Genomic DNA, 27,653 nt, shown 5'->3' on the forward strand with positions numbered 1-27,653 from the left:
CTCTTCTCTAGAGAGACATAGATGAGTTTGTATGTAAAAGGTATCAGCTGGCATATGTCCCAGAAAGTAACAAACGAAACTCAGATCATCTTAGATAAAACACAGTATGTGTTTATTGAAAATTTTCAAGAGAAAGAAGCAAAATATATGTATTTTCCTTGTTAAACAAACAACTGAAGTGGTAACCACAAAATACTTAAACAATTCATTAATCAAAACTGTGTGTTTACCTGGTAAAATAGATTTCAGTTTTAACTATTAACATGGAAAATTAGTACTTTTAGAGAAATATCAAGTGTCCTTGAAAACCATATTAAAAAATGTTGTTATTTATAAGTTGAAAGGGATAGCCACAAAGGTGCTCATCAGTTTGTGTATTGTCAAGACGTTTCAGTACTTAAATTGATGTACGTTATAATTTCTTACTTTCAGGATTAAAATAAAGATTATCCTAATGTCCTCAGCATTTCAAGTGTAATTTAGACTGAACAGTGTTTTATGAAAATAATACTTTTTCAGATTATGCCTTTGTCTCAATAAACACAAAATTATGTTTTCTTCCATCTACACGGAATTTCAGTAAGGTAAAACATGCTTTATATATAAGATGAAGATAACAAAGATTTCCTTTATGCTGTGAAGTGTTAGCTAGAACGGCTGTAGTGAAGAATTATGTCTGAAAACTGTTTTGCCAGGTTTCAGCTGCATTTCATTCATTTGCTGGTATTTTGAGTTGCTCACTAAATGAAGACAGAGAGGCTGGAAAAACTGTTTGTTTTTTTTTTTGATAGACTTGTCTTTGTAAGGACATTTGTTAGCACAGCAAACTTGGTCAGGAACAAAGGGCAAAGACGAAACAGTCTTTCAACTCTTATCAACCATATGTATGAAAACTCCATCTCCACATATGCATGAAGTTAAAAGTTGGCATGACACAGATTTTATAGAATAAATGTCACAGACTTGTTCTAAATGACTCTGAAAAGCTCATACCTATTTCCCCTTTATGGAAATCACGAATAATATGACTAAAAAAACCCCAAACAGCCAGCCAGATTAATGCCTTTAAAGGCTCCTAGAGCAGGACCTAAGTTTTTAAGAAGAGAAACAGAATTTATGTCAAATTCCAGTTCCTGAGAAGAGCAAAACACCATTTCAGTAATAAATAAATAAATAAAATCAGTGTATGTTCCTCTCATTTTTATTTTTTAAAGTTATTCATCAATATACATATTCTTTTGTTTTAACATTAAGAATTAATATTCCATCTACATCTCCTTTCACTTTGCTAGAACCCAGACATAAATACAAAGTAAAGGCATTAAAATTTTTTGTCTTTTATACAATATCAAGTTTTCCTTAAACATTATAGACAATACAGAAGTATACTATAGAAGCCCAACATGTATGAATGGAAACAGCAGTTTTCTTATTTCTTTTCTATCAGAAGTATTAAGTATTTTGGTTAGTTTGGGGAAAAAAAAAAAAAAAAAAAAAAAAAAAAGAAAATTGTTCAGTTGCTCAAATGTGACCAACATCTTTCCATTTTTAACTTATATTAGACTTGATTTCTTTGTTGCTTCCAATAACTTCTGGTGGTTCAATACCATCCCTAGAGGTTTTAAGCAGATCTTTGATGATGTAAAGCCCAAGGTACCAGACCGATGTCAGGTAAGAGGCAGTAGGATTTCAATGTCTCAACAAAACATTAATTAGAGGAAGATTTTCTTTCGTCAGAATGTTAAAGTAGAAAAAAGTTGTTGGATCTGTGTGCTGTGTGTCACCAACCAAAGGAGCCTGAGATCAGAGGGCAGCTCTTCTTTCAGCAGTTTACACCACAGCCCCACCTGAAAAATGCAGATTGAACATTCAGTATTTCACCATGAATGCCCTTTCCCAGCTCTTCTGGGTGGGGTTTTTTTTGTTTTTTTTTTTTCTCTCCAGTCCTTTTGAGGCAGCAGGTGGGAATCTCATAATCCCTGGAGCTATACAGACAATCTTTCCCATTTGCCTGCAACCAGGGGGTTGCAAGGTCACTGACCTGGTGTTCTAGTTACCTTCCAGCCATAGAAATAGAGGGAATTAAGTGACTGTCAGACCTTCAGAGCATGAGCAGCTTTCATGGCCCTGACCAGGCTTCCTCAGGACATCCCTGTCCTTGCTGTGTCTGGTGTAACCCTAGCCAAGCCTTCCCCCAGCACCAAGCCAGCATCAGCCCCATTGCAACCCACTACAGCAGCCCCAGGCTGAGGCTTTCCCTAAGTGCCAGGCAATCCCAGATCTCTCAAAAATGCCCGTGAAACATCTCTGCTCACACCCTGCATTTCACTCACGTCTTAGTTGTTACAGAGCAAGTCACAGGAATTACAGGTTTGAGTTGACCTCTGTGACAGCTCAGGGCCAGGGCTGGGCCGTTCCCAAAATGCTGGGAGCTGAGGGCAGCCACAGGGGAGCCCAGGCCACCTCCTCCCTGGCAGCAGGCACACACAGAGGATGTGATGTTGTCAAACAGGCTCCAGGCATGGGCCAACCATAGCCAGATGAAGACAAAGCAACTGGCCCAGCAAGCCAGGAAACCCAACCACCTACCCAGGCTCATGGCTGGGTCAGGCATTCCAGGGATGTGATACAGGAAACTCAGAGGCAGGAGTTGAAATGGGGACCTCAGAAGATACATGAGGGTGCTCCAGGAGAGGCTGATCTGAGTGACTCAGACTGGTTCCCACGCACAGGGCTGGAAAGGTCATCTCTGTGATAGCAGAGACCTCACGTCATGTAATTCCCCTCATGATGTGAATTACATCCATATTCTGGGCATGTTATGCCTTCCTATACCTGTCCTTGACTTAGAACATTAATTTCCAGTATCTCATGCAGGCCAGTGAGGTTGTTTAAGATGAGATGTTCAAATGTCCTCATCCCTGACTCATTTATGCTCCCGCTGAAATTTTAAGTCTGCTCCAGTACTAAATCAACTCTGAAAGCTGGAAACTACTTTGGTCTTACCCTGTGGTTTGAAACAAAGTTTCTTGTTCTTGTATGCGGAATAGGCAGCTATGGATCCAACAACCAATATCACAAAAGCAGAAATTATCGGAGATGTAACTCCAGCTATCAATCCTGAATCTGTGGAAAAAGAGAGGGTTTTTTTTCAGAGGCACTTAAATGGTTTGACTTGAATATTTTCCCTACTGCAGTGTACTTCTGCCAAACTGAACACTGTTTGGTCAGATACTGGAAATTTATTACATAGCATTTAAGCAGAAGACTAGCAATTATGTTGCATTCCAGCTGGTGTGAAAATGGTGTCTTAAAGAATACTTAAGAGTATAAGGAATAATTTAAGAGTAAAAAAGTAGTATATGTACTACTTTTAAAAGGCTAACATTTTCTGACTATTTTATGATGATCAGAAGCAAGTTAATTATTAATAAATAATTTATTATACCTGTGTTTCCTCCATGATTAAAATTATGCTCCTCTTCTCCTGAAACAAAAAGGTGAAATTTTATCAAAAAATGTTTTTAGTCTTGTTTTGAGAACAGTTTTTACTCATCAAAACATGGTTTCCTAGAGAAGGTGAAAGGGGGTGGCTCAGCAGGACTGTGTGAAAGGAACATCTCTTCCAGTCCTGGCTGACAGCTCTACTGGCTGGCTGAATAACTGTTCATCCTCCCAACACTTCATTTTTGGAGAAGACTATTATCTTCTAAAGAAAAGATTGTACTTAGCTGTCTACATCCAGCTGATTTCACAGGGAGTGGGAGGCCTGTATACTCTGGCTATTCTGTACTGCCAGACAGTCAGTTGATTTCTCAATGATTTAAATCCAGATCATGGGCCTCGTGCATCTACTTTTTGTTCTCAGCAGAATGGCTTTGCTTTGGTACTGTCCCAGCTGAATTCAAATGAATTAAATCTGCAGGGTTCTGGCATATGCCAGAATGGTACAAAATGCTTAGGAATATGTTTCAAAGTTGAGCTTCAGGCTCAAAGCCATGGCTTGTGCAGGATAGCTAATCTAAATAAAAATATCATAGTCTTGTCCTATATCTTCAATGACAAACAGATTACTGCTAAAGAAATGCCAGCTAGCTCTGAGTTACAAGTATTAGGAAGAAGCAATAAAGGAAGAACCAAAGAATTGGCAAATAGTACCTATAATGTGCGGTGGTAAAGCATTCCCATCAAGCAGATCTGAGTCATCAAATCCTCCTGCAAAATAAAGATTAGGATTTAAGTTGCAAAATTTCTGATCAATGATAACCCCTTCAGCATCCAAATCCTGTCTTTTTGTAATGTTCTAGGAAGCGGTGAGGAACCCTTGAAATCTCAGCTTTGTATGGAGGATGGGTCAGGGGTCTTGCACTGAATGGTCACTGACTCAAATTCACCTGGAAGCTGGAGTACTGAAACTGCTGATGTCTACCTATTCTGCACCTGTATTGACACTTGTAGGATGTGTGGGACTGAGTTCTCAGGAGCATTATAACAAAGATTTCTCAAATCCCAGGGGTTCCTGGAACAGGAACTTTCCAGGAAAGGCTGCAGGAGGACTTCAGAAGGGCCTCTCCATGGCTCACCACTAACAATCATACCAGAAGTAAACATGTGATACATGGTGGCATCTGGGGTAGAGGTGCCATTTCCACATTATCTGAGTGGGTGTGTGTGGAACCACATCCAAAAGCAATACAGGCTTATATCCACCTCCCCACTCCCACCTGTTGTATGTCCCAGGGCCATCTCAGATGCACATCTCAGTATGGACTGAATATAGGATTATTGACACCCTGTGACTAGATGTCCAGTTTGAACCTTATCATGGTTCAGTGTATACACATCCAAAATGAAAAGGCAAACAAGATGAGTGTTATTTCCATGCCATTTAGGAGGCAAAGTACCACAATTTGGTCAGACAGAAAAGATTTATGGTACTAAAAACTCAAAAAAAACATTGCAAACATTGGGTATTAACAGTGATTGCAAAAAGCAGATAGCAGAAAGGGACGATAAAAACCATCAATAAAAAATAAGAGAATAAACTATTCAGAATGTCCCTTTTTAATGCTAGATTGTCTTAAGAGAAAATATTCTTACCAGAATTACTATAGGTTCCTGGTCGTGGTGGCAGAGGTGGATATAAAGGCTTTCTTGGGATGTCACCTATTGATAATCAACATTATTAGATAATTGGACAGCTTTAAACAAAAAGCATATTAACCTGAGATTTTACACTTATTTCTAATTTGTTCTCTGGTGAATTAAGAAAAGGATCTTGTCACTAGTTAAAAAGTCTCAGGCACTGCATCAACAAATAACTAGGTACTAAAACTAATTAGGAAGTGAAAAGGGAATAGTTTCAAAATTAAAATGAGAGAATAATTTGCAACAATGTTGAAGGAAAATACTTCATGCATTCCTGGGAAGTGCCAACACTAGTGCTGACAGTGGGGAGGTGCAGTGTGTCACTGTGGGTGTCAGGGATGCAGAACTGACAGAGAAGTTGGTGTTGGTGTCCAGGGTTGGGCAGTGGCTGGGGTTGGTAGGAGGGCACAGAAGGGATGTATCTGTGACATCATGAGATATTACTAAGATCTGGAGATTAGTTTCATCTAAAAGATGCTGAATTCACCTAATGCATGATTAATTTTCTACTCTTGAACAGTGCAAAATGAACTCACAGCTTTGTTTAGGACTTTGGGCTGGTATTTGGCCTTAACTTTTGCCAAAGTTTCAGGAAGAGATGCATTGAATAGAGCAGAAGATCTGATGACTAAAAGCAGTTTCCAAACTGCACATACAGTGCTGGAGTAGTAAGAGCTGACTCAGGTAAAAACCTGCCAAAATTAACACCCAGGGTGTTGCTCTGCATACATGGAGTAGATCGCCTCTTGCCATCAGCTCAGTTGCTTTTCTCAAAGCTAGAGGGTAAATTTAGTTTCTACAAAATCAAAGGTAGGTCACAGAAATAAATACTTGCTTCCCTCCCTCTTCTTAAATCTTTTCTTCACCTTTAAACATTCCAGATTCCCTTTTTTCATGTTTTCTTCTTGCATAACTGCTAAATACAATGCTTCTGTGTGTGAATAACATCTAGGTTATGATTCAGGAAATGATTTAGATCTATGCTTCAGTTCAGTCAAGTTGAGCCTACTATAGTCAGTGGATTTTAGGTAAAGTCTTAAAGCTTTGCTGAATCAGACTTTGCCCAATTCATTCTATTCAACAGTAAAAGAGACTTGTTCTGTTCCAGAACTATGTCTAACAAACTAAGACTCACCACAGCACAATAGCAGAAAACTACTGAGCCCATTATTAATTTCTACTATGATGCTACACTTATTCGGATTTCTCTAAGCATAAGAAGATATATTCTATATATCTCCTTATAAATACAAACTATAGTGAAAAAATTATTAATCTGGTCTAGTAGGTGCCCCTGCCCATGGTAGGGATGGGGGGGAAGGGTTGGGGAGGGGTTGCAAGCAATTGTATGATCCCTGATTCTTTGAAATAATATCTTCAGAGCTATTGATAATGAGGTACATATCATTAATCCCTTTATACCATGCATGTCAGTTAAGAACCTGAACTCAGAATGGAGCAAAGAAATAAAAACTGAGGGAAATGTAATTTGCCATCTTCTGAATAAAAAGGTGGGTTTTAGAGAGGACACCTAAGGTATTCATTTAGTAATTTAATCAACATACTAAGCACATACGTTCATAAAAACACCCATTATAAACTTGCAGAAATATAACAATAAGCATAGGCAGGAAGAAGTGACAGTATAAACATAAAAGTTATAAACAAAATTAGATTCAGCTTTAGAAAAGATGAGTTAATATGTCAAGCATGATCATGAAATGCCACAGATGAACCTGGAAATGTGAAAAGCCCTGTAAATGGGAAGAATAATATGCAAGTTATGGTTCTCTAAGATGGAAACACGAGTAAACAAGACCACTGTGACTGGGTTCATAATTCAGAGGTTCTGTGCAGTGGGCTGAGAAGTAATTTTTCTTATTTGTAGCTTTGATTCCAGTGGAATTTTAGGCTTTGATTCAATACTGCTTGCATTTTAGATAATCTCAGCATACAGGAGCCTAAAACACATTCTTGGTAAATCACATTCTTGGTATATCTCTAAAAATCCTAAAAAAAATGCAAAAATTCCCAAAGCCATGGATTTCCTATGTCTGCACAGCTCAGCACAGTACAGTGAATGCTTCCTGGGTCAGTTCTGGATGTTACTGAAACACCTGGAAGCTCTGTCAGGTTGCAACACCTTGACTGCTTCAAGCTTAAGCTGTATCTTCTCCATCCCTACTCATCTCTGGAAGATTCCTTCCTGTATTCCTGACCAGCAGAGCTGCAAGCTCCCACCTCTCTCTATACGCTGTTACCTTTGCTTCCTAATCTTAGGCAGACACATTTTGAAAGAAGAAACTACTGCTGTTGCCTGTTGCCTTCAACCTTCTACCAGAGGCCAAGCTCCTAAACCATTGAGGGCTAACTGGGCAGTACATCCTCTGACCAGACTGGGGTAGCCTGGCATGGTAAAGGAACTGGGAGCTGACTTGGTTCAGGCAGGCAGGAGAGCCTGCAAGCTCCCAGAATTGGCAAGCAGGCACAGCCCATCCTCTTGTCCCAGCTCTGTGTGATGGCCTCTGACAGAAAATCTGTATGTACATGAATTGTAATGACTCCCACTACTACAGTTCCTCCCACAGGCAGGATTAAAAAAAAAAAAATTACAAAAAACCCAATCATTTTATCTGAGAACAGAGTACTCACCTCCACCAAGAGCATCTCCTAAATGCAGATCATTGTCTAAAAATGAAAAGGAGGAAGAAGTGAGTTACATGCGATTCTTGAGGGAAATGAGACATTAGTTTTAATAGAAAATGTAAAACTGAGTATTTGCCAAGCAACTTTTCCAGGGCAGTCCCACAAATTCAAATAAGATATTAGATTTTTATTGAAACTGCTTACAGAATTTAATATTTCCCCACACAATAACTGACAAATGATACAGTATTTTCCACTCAAAATAGAAAAGATTTATTCCTGCTTTAAATAAGCTCAGAAAAAAATCTCATAATGGAATCATGGTCTTTAACGTATTCACAACTACAAAAAATAAAATTAGTTACCTTAGCATATTATAGTTTATTTTTTAAAAAATACACTTATTTAAAAACAGTTTTGTCTGTGGCTAACACTGATATATATTTGTCAGCTCAAGTGTAATCTGTTGAACTGCAAAACCTGAATACCCTTTTCAAGAACAATTACTGGGAAGTAGTAAACTTACTTAGAGAAAGAGAATTGAGTCAACTAATAAATATAAGGGTCATGGTGACATAAAACGTTTTGCTTCAGTTGATCACATGTTCCTGTCTCAAGTTGGGTAACAGTCTGTTTTACTTTTGCTGAGCTATAAAGGTTTTAAAGTATACTTAAATATCTACATGAGCAAGTTGTTGCCATTCCCCCAGCACTGCCCACGTGTCCCTATGTACCTGGGCTGGAATTTTCCTCCCAATAAAAAACCTGCCAGTGAGCTGCAGATGCATAAACAAGAGGAACTCTGTTTCCAACATGCAGGTGTGGATATGAGTACGTGGGTGATATTTTAGGGTGTGCTTAGAATGGTGGTGAGCTCTAAAAGATCACTGAGTAATAGGCAGATGGATGTCATAACTTCAAGGATCCCTTTCTTGTTCATTTTAAATCTAAAGTGCTGGAATATATCAGGATGGACATCAAAATATGCCTAAATTTTGATGCCAGTGCTTATTGCCACAGAAAATCAGCTAAACATTTTTTATTTTTTTTTCAGTATACTTGTATCAGAATTTCCCAAACTCAGGAAAATCCATCCAAATGAATCACTGTGCAGAAGACACCCTACACGTATTCTTTATTTCCAGAGGGAGCTGCTTTTGCACAGTATCTAGTCTCATATGTGTAACAATCCAGAAATGCTTTGATGTCACCAAGGAATCTGGCAGGAAAATAATCGAATTCATACAACGTGACTCTGTTTGTTCTTGTCAAAACAGGTGCTGATCCTGTTTGCACCTGGGCAACATTTCAAAAATACCTTTACTTGTTCAAGTGCCAGAAGAAACACCAGAATGAAGAGTTAATGAACAGACAATAAAAAACATGCTTCCCAGCAATAAAATGAAGGAATGTGTTGCTTCTGTCAAAACCAGTAGGTCTGCACTCTTGTAAGGTGACAGCACAGATGAATTGTCAGCAGAGGAAAAGCAGAAGGGGACTCTAAACCAAAGGTTGCAGAGTATCACCTATTCCACTATTCCTGTTTGCTCACTCAGAAAATAACATGTGGACATAATCTCTGTACTCAAACAAGTAATGCCAGATAGTGGGCAGCAACCTGGCCTGGGGGTCAGAGACACTGAAGTAAGATTATGAAGCAAAGGACCTCTCCATAATAGCTGATGACTCCTAAAGAGTATAAAAGATCTGTACATAAACTGGCTTGTCATTTTTGACCAAGAAGAACCACAGCTATTGAGGACTTAGTAGCTGGCATACATTGTCCTATGTTGCACATGGTGCTCACCAGACCACCTGAACATGCACATCTTGGTGCTCCTCTGAGCATACAGCTGAATTAAATCAGTGGCAGGATGAATGTCAGTAGGTAAAATCAACTTATTTAGAGGCTTTGTAAACAAATGTCACCATTCCCTTCCAATACGTTTTGAGTTAAATTTTCTTATGCTACATGGGAGGTGCCCACAGGAGAGCTTTAAGTCAGGCACAGGTTTCTGTGTGGGAAGTGGTGCCCAGAGGACATGGCCTGTGCAGTAACTCGTCCCAGCTCAATCAAATTCATCATCTCAGCCAGCCTCATTTCTTAATGGTACTGGCTGAATAAGACATAGAGGAAACCCTGAGGTTAAGATGAAGCATCAGGCAGATGCTAAATATATTTTTGGATCATCTTCCTGCACATGTTTCCAAATCTAGTAACTGATTTTTAAAGCTGCCTTTTGATTTATTTGAATTTCCTTTAAACTCCCTGCAATCCTCTTCAGCCCTGGAAGAGAGTCTAGAACGGTCAGGAAAACAGAGTTCTTCATTTCCAGGAATTAGTGAAGTTGACTCAGGTAAGGCGGATAATCCTCTGGCTGTTGTATCCCACAATTAAATTACTTTCACCTTACTAAAGCAACTTCACTGTAGGTATCAACATCCCTAGGTTATCTTCAAACACTTCTGAGAACAGAGTATTTTGGGGCACAATTCAAGTAACCTACTAGGAATGCCTCTATTAGAATGAGTCCAAATCCACATTTAGGGTGATATGAACCATCCCTAGAAATTCTGATTTCTCTCTACTGATTACAGAATAAGTCAGCACAGCTAGCTAAGCTGAGGGCAGTGGTTTAGCAGTGCTTTACAATGGACACGTCTAATCTGGGCCAAACACAGACTTTCTTTGCAAAATCCAGTGGGAAGGAAGAATGCAGCCAGCAACAGGGTTTAATTACCACAGCATTAGCAAAATGCTGCCCTCTTTGTTCAAAGAAGGAGACAGAAAATTGTGTGGGAAATGTACCTGCTTGCATGTATCTAAAGACTTACTGCAATTTTTATCCAGGAAAACAAAACACTGCAAGATGTTGTGTGGAGTAATGTTAATTTCAAGTATTTTGATAGCCAAAAATGTCTTTTTGGTGTAGTTTAGTTGAAAAAATCTCTATGTTATCATAAAATGTTCCATCATAAATGCTTGTGTCGTTTTGTTGTTGTTTATGTTTGGGTTTTTTCGGCAGTAATGACTGTTAATTGGACATTGTCATTTGCCATCCTCAAGACCACAGCTAAAATCTTTTGGTCCTCTCTGCCGTTCAGGGCCTTTTCCCCTTTTTGACGCAGGTCATCAATAGCAGATAATAGTAAGTATATACATGGGAAGAAGTGAAAATACCCAAATTCCTTCTGATTCTTTCCCAAGTCTACTATCAAACATCATGAATACCTATACTAAGAGAATCATAGAATCATCAAGGTTGGAAAAGACCTCTAAGATCATCAGTCCAACCATCCACCCTACAACCCATAACCACTAAACCATTCACATAGAAAATATGATGGGAAAAAAATAGTAGAACAGTGAGCCATTTTTAGCAACTGTTATTGTTATTTTTATCATCCTATTATTATACTCCCCAGGGAATTTAATATGGGTTGGAAAAGGGCAAGGAAGATCTTCAGGAAATAAAATGCCATCAGTGGCCAGTCATACTCTAAAGCCTTCCTGGAACTAGTAAAGTAGTAAAGACATGTAATTGGTAATTGTCAAAAATTATTTTACATGTAAAAGACAGCTAATATTCATATGGTACATTAGCTAATATGGTCAAGAACCTCATGGGAGAAAGTTTCTACATATCTAAAATCAGTTATGACTCCTTGTCTTTATTACTTACTCAGCCCAGGCCTTGTCGGTCTTCTGATCACTGTAGGCTTCCTGGTGATTATGTCCTCTGTGGGACACAATGGCATAACAATAAGAAATAATAGCTTAAACTTTTTCAACTTATCAAAAGAAGCTATCTACCAATCTAGAGAGGTGCACTCAGTACATTTGTGCATACTCTGGAAGAAGGTAAAAATAAATGGCTATGTTTTCAAAGCCTTTTTTCTTCCATTTGTTTTAAAGAAAATTTAAATTTTATGAGTAAAACATTGAAATACAGGATTTCTCAGTTCTGTATATCTTTAACTTAAGTACTAGCCACAAGGAAAAGGCCTTGAGATTTATCTTAGATGCCTTGGTAAAATAAGGATAGGAGATTTACTTACCCGGGTGATCAAGAGCATCAGCTAAATCAAAATCACGTTGACCTAGAAGGAAGGTGACAGAAGAAACTGCTTAAGTGGACAGGTTTCCATGAGCTCTGGGTCTGGACTGAGCCAGAACACCAGTAAGAAGCAAAAGAAAAATCCAACCAAACAGGAGCTGGCATAGCAAAAGCTGTCAGCGGCTGTCCCTGCACTGTGCCATCCTCAGTGGTCTCATGGGATGGGCTCACTTCATTCAGAGACGTTATTTGCTCAGGTAGCCCAAAGAAAAGCTCTTCTCTCGTGTTACCCATATTCAGCTGCTATGTAAACATGTCTTTGAACCACACAGGCTGCTTCTTAGGGGGCACAAGGACTATTGCCAGATGATGGAAAATAGCAGTCAGTGCAGTGCTTGCAAACCAGAATAGTTAGGTGACAACTTTTAATATTCACTACATTTTCAGTAGCTTAGCTTCAGAGAGCAGCTTTTCTGTCAAGCCTGACTTCTGATAATTTGTAGCTTGAGTCAACTTTTTTTTTTAATTCTTCCTGTAACACGTGCCAGCAGTAAAAGACGGAAAGATGTACTTCCCTAATTTAGTTTCCACAGTACTTTAAAAAATCTGAAAGGGGTGAAAAGAAACCTTCCTGTTCTGTATTAGGTAGCAATGATGTGATTAAATGTCAAAGCAGGACATTTAGCATCTTGACTTTTGAAGTTAGCAGGTAAATAAAACTGTTAAGTGTTTAAAATATATTGAACTGAAATATACTACTTTGAAGTGACCATGTGAGTTTTACTTTCCACCCTCTACAGCCTGCCACTTCCCTTTTAATACAGCCCTCATGAATCACTTCTTTGCAGAGTATATATCCATTAGTTTTCATCCAGACTGAAACTTCACCATCCTTATGTTTGCTCACCAAATACAAGGTCAGCCAGAAAAAAACCACAAAAACTCTTGAAGTTGGGACTGCCCCAAGATGATGTGTTTTACTGTGCTCTACCAAGTAAGCTTCTTGATCTGCATCTGTTTATTACTCTCTAAAAGGCTTAAGAACTAACTCTTCACTAAAGTGCTTTTCTTACTAAATCTTGAAAAGAGTAAGAAAGGTGTCACAAGTCAAGCAGGGAAACTGAGGATCAGAGAGAGGCTATCAGAGATTCTCCAGCATGATAGTGCTTTGGGTTCAGCTTAGCCCTCTCTCCTTGACAGATGCTGTCTGTCTTCATGACATTTTTCACATCAGTCATTCTTTCTGAATAGTATCTCTTGTTCTCTTGTCAAAGAGCTCCTGGATAGTTAAATTATAAGAGGTAAAAACCAGTGATGCTCAGATAAAAATCAGTGCTGGAGGATAAAGTAGAAACATTTTGATTTGTATAAGTACTTTCACAAAAGTCTGAGTTTAATTATAGCTGGTGTCTGACAGAAAAGATAAAACGAGCTAGAATGAAAAATAGTGAAAGGCTTTTAAAGCAAAACTGTCCCATAAAAACTATGACAAATGTCTCTGGAAGTAAGAAGTAGATAAACAGCATAAGGCTTTCCCACAAATGTTGTTAGAATAGCATTTGATCTCTTTTCCTTTGAACTGATCTTGGAGTTTTACCTTGTCTGACCACCTCTCCCACCCCTGCCCTAGCCACTGAGCCAAACTAGTTAAGTTCAGCAACCTTTGAATTGGGTCTTTAGATGAATAATTTCCAAGATCCTTACAGGTTATTTTTTAAAAAATAAATCCACAAAAACACATAATTACATAAAATAGACAGGTGACTTCCTCAGAAGATATTATCTGCCAGAGCTCCAAGGACATTGCCACCCCTTACAGGCCCTAAGCCCCTCCCAGAGGACACATCTGTGCTGCTGTCCAACCATGGGACAAGTTGATCCCTCTGCTGAACACCCTACCCAGACACTGACATCCTGGTATTATCTCAGCTTATGCAGTCAAACTACCTTTTTTCTGAAGCATTTCTTCAGTGCCAACCATACAATCAACCTTTTGACTGTGGTTTGATTTTTCTTCTGAATAAATCCATTCACCGGCATCCTGAGTGCTGAGTGCTGAAGGAGTGCTGACCTGAGCCCTGCTGCTACAGGATACTGCTGTGGGATTCAAACCATTTCTCATCAAAATGAATCACCAGAAATAGTTTTGTAACATTGAAGAGCTGTTGGCCAAACCAGATCCCTTGTAACAGATCCTAACAGGCACAAAATACCAATATAGAAAGCAGCTACTGAGATCTTAATGCTGTAAAGAGAGCATGACAAAATCACCTTGTAAAGGAAGACTCTGGAAAACTTATTTGTATAATATTTCTTTGCAGTTAGAAGGAAAAAAAAGAAGCAGAAGGAGAAATCTAATCCAAATAATTTATGGAATTCAAACAAGATGATGCAGATGCTTCCAAGTGAGTAAGAACAAAAGCAAAATAGAATGGTGAAACCGTTACACACATCTGCCTTTCTCCTGAACAATACCTAGGTTACACATCCCTGTTTTATGTCTGCTCTCATCCTGAAGATGTGGGAAATAGCAAGAGACAGCAAGGGAGAAGTAGAAGAGAACTACAGATATTTCAAGTAGAGAAAAAAATGTCTCTTAATTCCCTGTATAAATTATTAAGATTTTTTTAAATTAATATTTCTTATTATAAACAAAGTAATACACTGACATCAACACAGAACGAATTAATTGGAGTAAGGCAGGAATCTACACTGAAATCTCTTTGACTGTGTAAATATAAACCTCGACAGATGGGCAGATTTTATGTGGACATCTGTGCAGCATGGCAAATGATATTCCAATAAACCAAAAGATTCCTTGGACTTCCATGCAGACTTCCTCCAGTAATAACATCAAATTGCTGCAAGGGGTAAGATTTTATGGAGCAGAATTTTAAATGCTCGTTACCATTTCTGAGACTGCACCTAGACATTTTAAGAATCCAATTTGGTAGGATAACAGATGGTTAAATAGCTGAACAGCCCAGATTTCATCCACAAAATGGTGGGTCTAAAATCAAAAACACATTAGAGACTCAGGGACTATTTAGCTCAATAGGAACTGCAGTCACTCAGGGAACTGTGAAGATAAATGACAATGGAAATAAACCAGTCAAGCTTCTTCACAGAACAAATAGGCTGATAGAAATTAATTTTCCACATATAAAAATGGCTTGGGTTTGGACCAGCTTCTGTAATAGAAACAACTGGAAGTACACCGATAAAAATAAGAATGAAAGAAATTTTAGTGGGGAGAAAACAGCTTTTTTCCTTTGGTTTTCTTTATTTGGTCGGTTTTCTGTTTGTGGTTTTTTGTTGGTTGAGTTTGATTGTTGTTGGTTTTTTATTTTATTTTTTTAACCTGGATAAAGATACAAAGAGATTTAGCTATTCAAGGTGGTATTATCTCAGAGTTATCTCTGTTACTACTGCTTTGGGCTAGTATGATGCTTCTTAGCATCACTTCTATCCCTTCTTCTGGAAGTACCCCTGCTTTTAACAGAAATAAAATTACTGTAACAGTGTTTTTTGTTGGGTAGTCTGATATGGTTATTAATTTAAAATTTGAGAAAATTCTTGTAAGCTCCTGCCTGACACTACAGAACAATTCTTCTCTGCAAACAAGAGGACGTTAAGCTAAGGAAGTGAGCCTTCTAGATAGATATACAGATAGACACAGTTTCTATCACTAAAGGACTTATTTTAATTATGTTTAAGCTAGCTGCTCAGACACAATGAACTATAGTAACAGCAGGACTTTTGCTGCTATTGCCAGCATCATTTGAAATGTAATTTCCTCATCTCCACCCAACACACATAACTGTCCCAGTAAAAAATCTGAAGCATAACCCTGGCCTACACAGCTAATAGCAGACTTCTCTGGAGCAGCTAGACAGGTGGCAACAGACTTCATAAAGCCAAGCATCAGAATATTTCAAAGTTACTGCCTTTATTTTCACAGGCACGATTCTTCTGGGTAAGACATTTGCTTTCACTAATGCCCATACTTTCTATCAATTTTTTAATAGCATGGTGATATAAAATCCTCATTAGTCCATTTGCTCTACTTGTGGGGACTGTTATGGTTGTTATTTGCCACAGAGGTATTGAGCTCACTTTTAGTAGGTTGCCTTGACTGTAAGACACATCCTGCTGAAGCATCTCAAAAGTTGAGGTTGTCTTACCCCACCTCAAGTGATGTCCTCTGGCACATCGACATTTAATGTTTGCAAAATTTGACCCATATTAGTTTTCTGAAAATATGACCAAAATATCCAGTCACTAAAATAGAGAAAACAGCACCTTTTGGCTATGGTTGGATTGGTGATCTACGTGTTAAATGGATCCATCACCCACTAGCTGAGTAGCCAATTGATCACAAGGGTCCGAGGACCCACAGTTTTCAAAGAGAATTTACACAGATCCTGGCTGGATTCTCCAAGTGGATGTTATCTATACATCATTATGTCAGAGGTTTTCTGGAAAAAGGCTCCCACAGCACCACTGTGCAATTTTTAATCTCCATAAGTAGGTTCAGCCCTGCAATGGAGCCCTATGAACACAGCTTTTAGCCATTCAAATTTTACACATTTAAGTAAGCCTGCACGAGTGTTGCAAAACGAGACTCAGGTTATGGGATAAATGAAATTAACTTCTCAGGCTTTTAACATGTATAGTCTAGTCCTAAAAATGAAGCAAAGATTCATGAGAAAATGTCTTTATATGTTCATGTGCATGTGTGTGGACATACATCTTAAATGCATACATGCACTTGCTGTTAGGTAAATCCTTTTGTCATTATATTATTAAATTAATGGACTTTAATTGTATTGCTAGCAGTCCTATGATTAAGATGAGACTACATGTGTCACAAATAAGTTAGAAACAACTAACTTAGAAATGCAAGCTAGATAGAAAGGGAAAATAGGTTTTTACATTGTCTTAAAAGAAGAACAAAAATTATTTCTTCAGGGTAATAAAATAAGAATTGTTTTGTGAATACAATGAGCTTAAAACACTGTGAAGCTGGCAGATACTGAGGGAGAAGTGGGTGACTCACAAATGAGAAAAAAAATAGTTCTAAAGAGAAACAATAAGTTACTGAAATTTCTCACAGGGCCCATTTTATGTTCATCTTAGATGAAATGGTAAGTTCTTTGCACAGCTACTTTCTGCTTATTATACAATAATAAGGCATATTTCCCATGTAACAAGGAAATGGGATGTATTCTCTCGGGATTCAGAACATACCCTTTTACTAGTCCAATTTTTTTAGGGAAGCAATTATGTTTGTTTAAAGGAAATTACTCATGGAAGAAAAGTTGTGGCAGAACATAGAAGTTTACACCCCAGAGTGGACACATGGGACAAAATTTCAATGAGGGGGTGTCATTACTTTGATGTAACATTCTTATGATCCCTATTTCCTGATGAGGCTACTGTAGCTTTTTTTTTTTTCCATCATGGCCCCTTTGTTCCATAAACAACAATCGCCATTACAACCCCTTAATGCTGGGGTGGTAAATGAGCATGCTTTAAAATCTGTAATTAAGATCAGAGATCCAGTCTACAGACTACAGCATATGGACCTGATTATTGGCTTCATGTTTTTTTTTCTAGGCCACTTCTGTTTGAATTTAAGGGAAATTAAAAGGTCTCTCTCACTTATTCATTTAAGTACACATTTAAATAACTACTGGCAAATAAGATGCACTAGTAAAGCACCAGTGGCAGTATTGCTTTAGGTCTGTGTAGCATGGCCTTGTGAAACATAAAAGAAAATCTTCTGTTTTGATGGTGTTTGTTTTGTGGTGGACAAACAACCGCTGTTCAAAGGTAGCTGCTGTTCTTTATGATGTGATATGTCCTTCATACATAAAATTAAACATATAATTTTATATATTTTGCTTCAGAGTGTGTACACAAGAATCTGGTGCGGGCTGTAAAATTACAGGCAGAGCTAAAGAGTTGGGATCTCTGAGGTAACAGCACCATATGTCTGCCCGTCTCACCGAAACTCAGATTTTCATCTTTGTGTCATGAGAAAGAGGAGCCCAGGCCATGGTGTGGGCTGCTCAGCCAACGCTTCTCTCTGTCCCTCTGTGATTTGTGAAGCTGCTGGCCCTTCTCAGCCATTTGGTCTGATGGTGTAAGGTTTAATGATCCTCACTTTATAGCAGGCAGGCTTGAACAAGAGGCCTTCATGAGTCTTCCTGCTGAAACCTTATAGTGTGGCACAAGCAACAGAGGTCTTGGGCTCTGTCAGTGACCACACAGTCCCTAAGAACCCGCTGGCTAATCCACATTTTCCCCAGCTGGTAGTTTAAAGACAACAGATGGAGCAGAAGATAATGCAAGTCAGGAGATGCCAGGTTTTTTTATTTCTGTTGCTCCTAGAGTGTCTTTTAATGTTTCTCCTCCCAACTTCGTCACAAATGCACTGGTAAAATGCAACCAAAATAATCTTTATCTCTTCAATATGAGTAGCATAGATCTCAGTAGCACTATTCTGTAAATAATGTTGTATTGAACTTGTTTCAGAAGATCTGCTGTATAATTAATCCTGTGCCCCCTGAAGTCATGGTAGGACATTGGCATTATTCTTTATATTGCTTCCAAGGGGTTAGTAATACTACCAAGTCAAAGTGGATGATGAGGGCATTTCATGCACATTCTTGTGTGTTTAAAATGCAAGACAGCAAAGAAGCAAAGCATCTTCTCTGCTTTGTGCCATTAAGAATGTGTTTTCTGTAAAAGAAGAATGCTGGAAAGACTTGCTGGAAGTCAGCAAGCAGGTCTGTTCAGAAACAAAATCTCTGCAGTGTCCCAGGAGCCACCATCTCATTTAATTTGGATTAAATGAGAACAGCAATTAGCCTTCTTCTGGAGAGCTGAAGAAGCCTCTGCACATGCTGCCAGAGCACACAGGGAAACCTCACTGAATGACCCTGGGCAAAGGGTGATGGAACATCAGTTGGTGTCTGAACTTCAAAAACAGGAGACTCAGAAGAGTCTCTGGGGGGAACACAATCAAGCCCTTAGTCTTTGGAGGGAACAGAAATCAAGAGTGTTGGCATGTGAAACGCTCTGCAAATTTGGGTTGGGTTTCTGAAAAAAGAGCCAGCCATCTTTTTGTAACTGCCATGCTCAGAGATGATCAGTACAGTCTTTGTGAAGAAAAAGAACCCTGGCTTGTATCTCGGTTTTTGCTCCTTGCAGATGGTAATCTGCAAGGTAGAGTTGAAGTTTTGATGAGTGATCCACAAAGCTTTGTTGCTGCTAACTCTTCCCTGTGGGAAAGTATGCTTCAGGTTCTTCCGCCACTGATGTTGTAAGGCCTGACATGTAAGGAAGGACTTTTCTTTAATTTGTCTTCTAATCTTTGTGCCTACTCTGGGCTATTTTTCATCTAATCTGGAGCATGGCTGTCCTCTGAAAATATATTACTGTGAGTTAGCTTTTAAAATACAATCCTCAGGAATTAAAAAATGCATTGATTAGAGGTAAAGCTTACCCAGTGGAAATGAGGCTGTTATATTTTCATAACTCATTTAAGACCTTTCTTTCAATTGGAATGGCCTGTTTGCCTTCACGAGATGATGTACTACAGGCCATATTTTAGATAGTATTTTCCCTTAACATTCATAGATGTTAGACCCCTGTGGAAAAGAGGGAATCAAAACAACCAGTCAACCTGATCAAACCAATCTTAATCTCTTTTCTCTTAGCCATGAGGCAAAATGTCAGAGAAATCATTTTTTAATGGATTCTTAATCTTGAAAGAATAATAACATTTATTTGATCAATATGACATCCCCAATAAGATGAAAAGTGACTGAAAATCAGTGATGCAAATGAGGGGGAAATATATATTGAAAACAGTCCATCTGAGAACTGCTACCAGGCTTGCAATGTGGCATCACTGTTTGAAAAGTGAGCCTGGGGAGCTGAGTAACCACCTGGGCTGTGAGCTCTTGAGCTCAGATGTTGCCACAACTCCACTGTTAACATTTCAATCAGTTCAGGTATGTCTACTTAGCAAGCTGCCATCACACCCTTGGAGGATAGATGCTTGTGGATGATAGCAGCTCAGGTATTGGGAATGTAAAGGTTTTGGTGTGCAGCAAGAAGAGAATTCACTGTCTGCTCTATTCCTGCTGATACTGCAAGTGCTCTGGCACATACACAGGGATCTTATATGAAGCAACAATGAGGCCTGGAGCTTGATGGAGCAATTTAAGAGAAACAGGACTGTGTTTTTCATCACTCCAATTTTGCCTTGTAACTCCAGTGAAAACGACATTATTCATAAAACTAAGTTACACAGTGTCTCAAATCCAAACAGGTCTGTAATTTTCACCCATAAAGTACATAGCTAATTAACTGAGAATACAATTAGTTTTAAGTCAACACCTTTGTAAGCCTTGGCTGGACACTGGTACATGATTTATCAGCTTGCAATAAATGTTGGTCCTTTTACCTGCATAGAATGCAGTACTTGATGCAGCAAATTTAATGTGTCTTAAACATCGTCAACATTTGCACTGTCTGTGACTGATTAAACATCTGATGTATTAGTTGGTCTTAAAGCCCATGGATATATAGAATATCTCCATATTGGGAACCTGAGGAGCATTACTGAGAATTCAGATCTGAGTGAGAGCTTCAGCTCCTTCCCAGCTTCATAGAGGAGTGAGGCCTCAGCTTGCACTGCTTCCCCACTGCAGGTATATACCCAGGTATACTGCCCAAATGGGATCTACTGTAAGCTTCAAAACTGAGGTGTGTGGCCCAAATGGGACCTGTGATACGTTTCAAACTGGTGCATGATCTCAATTGCTGGCAGACAAGGACCTAAACTGTGTCTTACCACATCCGAAGTGGGCAGTGTAGACACAGCCAGAGCTAAATTACCACAAGTGAGCTGAGCCACAGTAATCAGCATGGGTTGTTGTCAAGAACTTCAGTGGAAGAAGTTTCTATGAAGTTTGTTTCCTTTGGGTTGAGCTAAAAGCCATTCATTTAGTTGTTGCAGCTCAACTTATGTGGGAGACCCCCTTTAACCTGCCCAAGCTTGGAAATTAAAAATGCTGAAGGGTGTAGCCAGAAATATGGAAACTGTGGTAAGCATGGAAATTTCTGAACTATATCAGGTCTCACTTTCTTTGTGCAATGTGGTCCTTGGTTGTGCCACACTTCTGTTGAGGTGTGTCCATCAAGGTAGTCCAACCAACTAACTGAAGAGAGCTGGACACAGGAAATGCTGGATGGTAAGAAGGGTGATGTGATCTGGCCTGGCTGTGGTGACATGGTAGTTTCTAGGAGTTATCACAGACAGTAACAGCTCAGATAAAAATTAAGGTTGCTTATAAAAAGGTGAATGGTGCTATAGATGTTCCTATCATAAGGACCTAGACCAGCTTTTCACCAGCATGGCCAAGCTTTTCTCATACCATGTCTTAACTAGGATTGAGAAGCATTTACCATTAATATTCCCTGAAACATAGCAAATACTTTGATGATAAAATTCAGTGGCTGTTGCCATAAACTTAAAATGCTTAATTTTGCTTTTTAAAGTGGATTAAACATTTTCCACAACCATAAGGTTGTGCCTACAGCATCTTTTGACAATGAATTCTTCCCCAAAACAGGGCCTGCACTGGGTCTAAGTTAGCACATGTGTAAAGCAAGAATAGTTAGGCAGTCTGTCTTTGTAATTAAAGTGTGTGTAGCATATGGAAATCAGCTTGCTCATGCTCAGGTTGGTTGAACTGAAATGCTCAAAAACAAAAGACAGTCCTTCAGAACAAGAAAGTCAGCATGCCAGTGATGAGACACCCTATGAATCACCACTGTTCACAGCATACTACAGGGCAGGCCAGCACAGTCCTCCTGCTCTCCTGTTCTTATGCCACGTTACTTGGCTGCAAATAATCCCCCATTTGTTAAAATGAAACTATGACATTAATTTAAAGCAAGGTTTTTTCACTGCCCATTGCTGCAAGACCTCATAGGGACTCCATTTAAACTGTAGTTGGTGGGAGGATGAGCAGCAGCAATAATTTTGGAAGTAGTGGGTAATGATTGTTTTCTTCCTGCAAACTCTGCACTATTAGTTGTTGAAGTAGTGCTACTATGTGAAAAAGAAGTTGTTACAAGTCAATACACTACATGGCATATACACACAAGGTTGATCCCCTTTGGTTTGATATTAAAAAAAAAAAAAAGTTCTACAGAATTTTTACTAAAAGAAGATTATGTCAGAAATTAGAACAAAGACTTCATGCACAAGGACTACATTTTCCCAAATGCTATTTTGCATCAAAAATCTGCATAAAGTATATTAAATTCTTCATTAATCCTAAATATATGTTTTTATATATGCTTCTGTGTTGATTTTATATGTTCAGGAATATGTAGGCTAAGGTTAGTAAATTATTAATTTAGAATTATTAAAGTGTGAGCACCAGTACTAAAGAATGAGTATCTTTAATCTGCATCAGAATTCAATTTTACAATATAACTAATATGTTTAAATACACCAGTAACCAATAAAAGAACTAAACCTATGAAGTTAATGCTTGACTAAGGATGTCTCTTCTGTTTAGAAAGTTTATACTCAAGTTCAAGCTTGTGAGTAATTTTAGGGGAGGAACACTCAAGAGAAAATAAGAAATGATAACAAGCGAATGCCAGCTAGCATATCTGCTAATGAGTGATCATCCAATATAGATGAATATCTCTTTAGAAAATGCAGAAGTACTTAATCTAAACAATCTTGAATTCTTCTCATAAACCAGCAACTGCAAAAGTAACACCAGCAAATGTTTCTAAATGAACATGCACATTTTTTGAGAGATTGGTGTTTAGGGTTTTCTGTTTTGGTTTAGTTTTTCATTTTAATAATCATGCCCTAGAAGTAAGCCAAAGGAAACGTCACTTACCTCTTACGTGTACTAGAAGAAAGCCAAGGCACAAAAGAAGGATGCTTCTGATTTCTCCATGGTCTCCTATGCATGCCTTGATTGTAGTACAATCTTTTGTACAATCTTGCTTTTTCCCAAGCAAGGAAAGCAGATGTTGCAACCTGCAGTGCCAAAGTTGGAGGGAGAGGCTTGGACCTGTGGCTCTGCCCACAGAGTTCTCTCACCGTCACACTCAAGCACTGCTGAAGAGAGAGAAGTCCCTGAAAACCTTGTCTTGTACAAGACAAGTTACAAAAGCAGAGGCTCCTGCTACAGCCAAGCTGTGAGCAGCTTTGTAGGTGCCACCCACCCTCTAAGAAGTCTATTTATCATCCAGACAGGGATCGTGAAGAGCCAAGAAACCAGCAGCAGCACCCAATGAGGAGGGAGCCAGGGCGCCCTGAACCCACCTCCTTCCGGAGGGAAAGCCAACCTGTTTGACATCCTTACCTTCAAAGCAGGGGTGTGGTGCTCTGGGATCTCAAGCAGCTTGGTGAGAGGAGACTGGTCCTCTCTGACAAGTACTTGCAAAAAACTCTAAGGTATACTCTGTCCTCCAAGTGCTGCTTCCATCGCTCAGTTTTGTTGTAAGCAGTAACTACTGGTAAAGGCAATCATCAAGTTGATGAGTGAGCGGAGTGGAGGATAAGAATTTGCTTTGCAGAGACTTGGGAAACTTGACCAAAAACTCTAACTTTATAAAATTCAAATCTGATGTTGGACTACTGAACTGAAGCATGCCTAGCCCCCTGGCAGATGCTTATCTTCACAAGGTAAATGTTGTCTGTCATGATTTCTGTCATTGATGTAGACGTGCGTCTCCTACACGGAGAGAGATCTCAGATTAGTGCCGAGCGTCAGAACGCAAAGCTTTGGAAACTGAACAAAAATCATGCATCCATCCAGACATTAACATACTTTAAAAATAAAATGGCGTGCTCTAAATCCAGTTTTGTCACAGCCTGTCTCTTGTCTGTTGACCTGGACTGCTGTTGTCACACCGGTGCCTGGAGCCAGCAGGATACTGGTGCGCGTCCTCCCTCTGGCTGGGGGTGAAGCTGCAGGCGATTTTGTCAGCCCTGATTTGACTGGGGCAGCAAATGCTCTGCTGCCATGAGCACCCAACCTGTGGGCTTGTGGGTGATCTGCTGTGGTGCAGGGCCCAGGTTGGTCCAAGTCCATTTCTGTTGAGGTACCGAGAAACGCACGACAAAGCATGTGCACTGAATTCCTGCTTTGCCAACAATATAAACTGCACTGGAAAAACCTGGTGATGCTGGATCTTCAAGAAGCCTGATGTTCAAATAGGTTAACTTCCCCCTGCCCCACATTCCAATTTGAATCAGCACAATTGTGTCTAGCAGCTTGGCTTATTGTATCACACAGTTTAACTATTTACAGTGAGTAACAGAAACTCTAAAGCTCAACTTATGTATCATTGCTCTCCTTGTCCAAGCCAACTGCTCAATCTCATAACAGTTAAAGTTATTCAGGTTTAAGAGGTGACTTTGTGAGCCAGTGAAAGAAAGAATTATAGCATGACACAAGCAATCCCATAAGTGTACTGTTTATTTTCTTTCAGAAAAACAAAAGCAGCCACACAGGGGCTAATCATCATATCAGTGATGAACTTGTCAGAGCAGAAGAAAGTTATCAAGGCTATGTACTAGGCCCTGGCAAGTCCAAGCAGCTCACAAACAGTCAGTAGCTTTACTTCACAGCAATTTTTCTTGTAACAGAAGTTCACAGAATCACAGAATTGTCGCGGATTAAAAAGACCTCATCCTAAAATACTTTATTTTGCCTGTCTGATACGAGTTCATTGGGACACTGAAGATGATTAATCAGTTTGAAGGTAATGCACCCCTTTGACTAGTTCCTGTGAAGCCACCTACTGGCTGTGTCTAGCTAAATAAAGATCATATGAAGAAGACACAGGGAGAGCAAACTGAACGAGTGGACCTAGCATTGGAGTTGGGATGTCTGGAATACTTATCCCCCTTTTGTCCTTTGGGCATTGCAAAAACTTCTTAATCTCAGCTCTCACTGTCAATGACTTGAAAGTGATTGCCCAAGATATCAAATGAACAATATTGTATATTAAAATCAAATATAAGGCCTCATACTTGAACAGAAATTGCAGTTTTATCCCTTTGAGAATTCACTGAGTAATCTTTTTCTTTTTAAAGGGAAAACAAAGTTCTGCCTAGTATTCACCTGACAAGATGAATGACTTGCCTTTTATTTTTCAGTTCTTCCTTCAAGAAAAAGAAGTATATTTAAGAAATACCAAATGGGTAGTGAAATGTGTCTGTCTCTTCTCTACACCATATACTTTTACCAAATCAGACCTCTTTTAGATGAGACAAGCTGAAAGAGAAGAGGAGGATAGTCACAACTCACCACAGTTGCAGCCCCATCCTTCCTGTGGGCAGTGGTTAGACATTGCTCTCTTTGACAAGGGTGATCTGGTGTATGAGTCTATTGGAAAGAACTAAATTATACCTTACTAGAGAAAGCCACTAATATCCTATCCTTTGCCATGAAACTGGAAGTATTTTAATTAAAGTATTGAAACATCAAGTAATATTACACATTAATTTCAATACAACCCAATACACAAGTAAATCAATGATACCATTTCTTGGCAATGGAAGGATACAATTACTACATAGCTAAAAGGTTCAGTGGTTTTTCACAAGCAGAGGAACATGCATTTTTGTGTTCTATCACTATGGTTCCTAAAGTGCTAGGGGTTTCAGGAAAAATGTATTTTCTAATAATCTCTACAGTTTCCTTCAAGATATGTCTTTTATAACTGTGCTATATGGGGCAAAAAAAGAAAATATACTCTTCAGTTAAGATTTGTTTCATCATCTTGTGAAGTAAAAAACACAGAGAGAACAGTACAGATAAGAGACTGACCTAAAAAATTTAGCAAGAAAAATAATGGAAATGCACAAATGGAAGCATGATTCAGGCCCAGGACACACGTGGAAGCTGAGTGCACTACTATTTTCCTTAGCATTCTAAATTTGGCACAGATATTGAAAATGAGCATGAAATAGGAGCTACAGTAAAAAGGCTGCCAAATGTTATGGTTGAGAACCACCTACTTTTATTTCCATAGCCTAGTTAATTTGTTTGGGTAAGTTTTAGATAAGTATTTGAAGTGGACATCACATTTGAAAACCACCCACATGTTTTTCAAGCAGTTGTTTTCATTGATAGGATGAATTGCCACCTCAGCTTCCCTTGTAGAAGCTGAAGTGATATATTCTGCAAGAAGATCCTGCTTTGCTTTTGTCCACCTGTTTCTGAAGGTAACTCTCCCACAAAGGAGATAGACAGAAGAAAAAAAGCCATGGAAACAGGGCAGAACTCTTCTTTGCCATTTAAACTCACTTGTGAAAGTATCTTTCAAGGAGTGAACTTGCAGTTCGGGCCTAGAAAGGACAGGAGTTTTTCAGCCCACTGCAGTGTTCCTTGAAACCCATATGGGAACTTGTATGTTATTTCCCAAATTGGGATCTGAAGTCACTGACCAGCCCTGTAAGGGCCACAATAGGCTGCAGCTGATCTTTGGAGATGACCACAGAATACTTCAGTAAGGTGACAAATAACCATAAACTGATCCTGTTTCTTTGACTTGATAAATTGGGAACTAATGATTTAGGATGTTGAGTTACCCCATGTGAGAGCAGCTGAGCTAGGAAGGCAAGAGACCAAAGGCTCAATGGGTAGTGAGGCAAATCGCACCTTAGCGATTAATACCCTGGTAAATGAACTGCTGTGTTTTACCACAGAGAAGTGACAGAAGCCCATAAATTGGCAGTTTCTTGCTCTCTACAGAAGAACCAGCTTGAAATTTCAAGCCTTCTCTTCAACCTTTTTCTTCCTAGTGGAAGCAGCCAGTCTCTATTCCTTCTCAACAAAGACCATTAAGTTTGCCCAGACATGAGCCTTCTGCCACTGGATTTTGAGTAGGTTCTGTGTATACCAAATCCAGGTGTTCTTCTTCAAAAGCTATGCCCTGCTTCTGCCTTCACAGAACCAGATTCTTCTCTGCATTACACACTGGTGAGCACCCTGTGAAAGCGGCTCGCAGCTTTGTTGCTACAGACAACTTCCTTTCTAAATGACTGAAGTGTCTGTAAGAAATAACTAAATTGCTGATGGAGCAGGAAGACAAAGTCCCTTTGAAGGCTGCTTCTCTGTGTATCACCAAAATTACTGTGTTTCTAGAACTACTAAGAAGAAAAATACATAAACATTTTTTTTCTTTTAATTTATTTTTAGAAAATCACAATGTTGAAAGGAGGTTTCAGTAAGTAATTTTAGGCTCGCAAAAGCTGAAAAAGAATTCATGAGTTGGTTTACCAAGAGCTAGTTGAGCTTCCCTTGTCATTCTATCCCTAACAAACAGGCTTATTTCTGATTTCTCAACATGTGCATTGAGATACCTGTTTGTCATGCAGGTAAGCAGTACACATCTATTTTATCTTCTTTTTTATTTACATAGATCAAATGTTTATATAAAAAATCAATTTTCCACCTCAGACACACTTAAAGGTTTTAGCACTTTACACTAAAAGCAGAAGTGAGGCAAAAAGAAGTTTACAAATTAATTCCGTAACAAATACTAAAATCTGTGTAAAGCTTTGTTGCAAGCTAGAGAAACATGTACAAGAAATTCTTAAATGAATTATCCTTGGTATACATTCATATTTGAATGCACAGATATATTTACATGTTTAATATCCAAATTGATAATGACTTTTCAGATGTTCCATGAAGTGTCATCTTTCTGTAGAACTCTTCCAGGTGGCTGAAGCAC

General features: G+C 38.9%; 1 protein-coding gene across 1 annotated transcript; it reads right to left on the reverse strand.

The window, feature by feature from the left end:
- Positions 1-2,971: 2,971 nt before the first annotated feature.
- LOC103528597 (CD99 antigen) lies at positions 2,972-12,146 on the reverse strand. Its single transcript, XM_030457426.1, has 8 exons — positions 12,143-12,146; positions 11,854-11,895; positions 11,478-11,534; positions 7,801-7,836; positions 5,101-5,166; positions 4,159-4,215; positions 3,449-3,487; positions 2,972-3,126 (listed from the first exon to the last, which is right to left on the reverse strand). The coding sequence occupies exons 1-8, from the start codon at positions 12,144-12,146 to the stop codon at positions 2,972-2,974; spliced, it is 456 nt and encodes a 151-aa protein (XP_030313286.1).
- Between the last annotated feature and the right edge of the window lie 15,507 nt (positions 12,147-27,653).

This window comes from Calypte anna, chromosome 1, assembly GCF_003957555.1.
Source record: "Calypte anna isolate BGI_N300 chromosome 1, bCalAnn1_v1.p, whole genome shotgun sequence".
NCBI classification, from domain to species: domain Eukaryota; kingdom Metazoa; phylum Chordata; class Aves; order Apodiformes; family Trochilidae; genus Calypte; species Calypte anna.

Excerpts from the sequence above, each read along its gene's own strand:
- LOC103528597 (XM_030457426.1), bottom strand. Across the intron at positions 5,167-7,800 it reads AGGAGATGCTCTTGGTGGAG|GTGACATCCCAAGAAAGCCT; the intron begins GTGAGTACTCTG and ends GATTATCAATAG. Across the intron at positions 3,488-4,158 it reads TTTACCACCGCACATTATAG|GAGAAGAGGAGCATAATTTT; the intron begins GTACTATTTGCC and ends TTTTTGTTTCAG.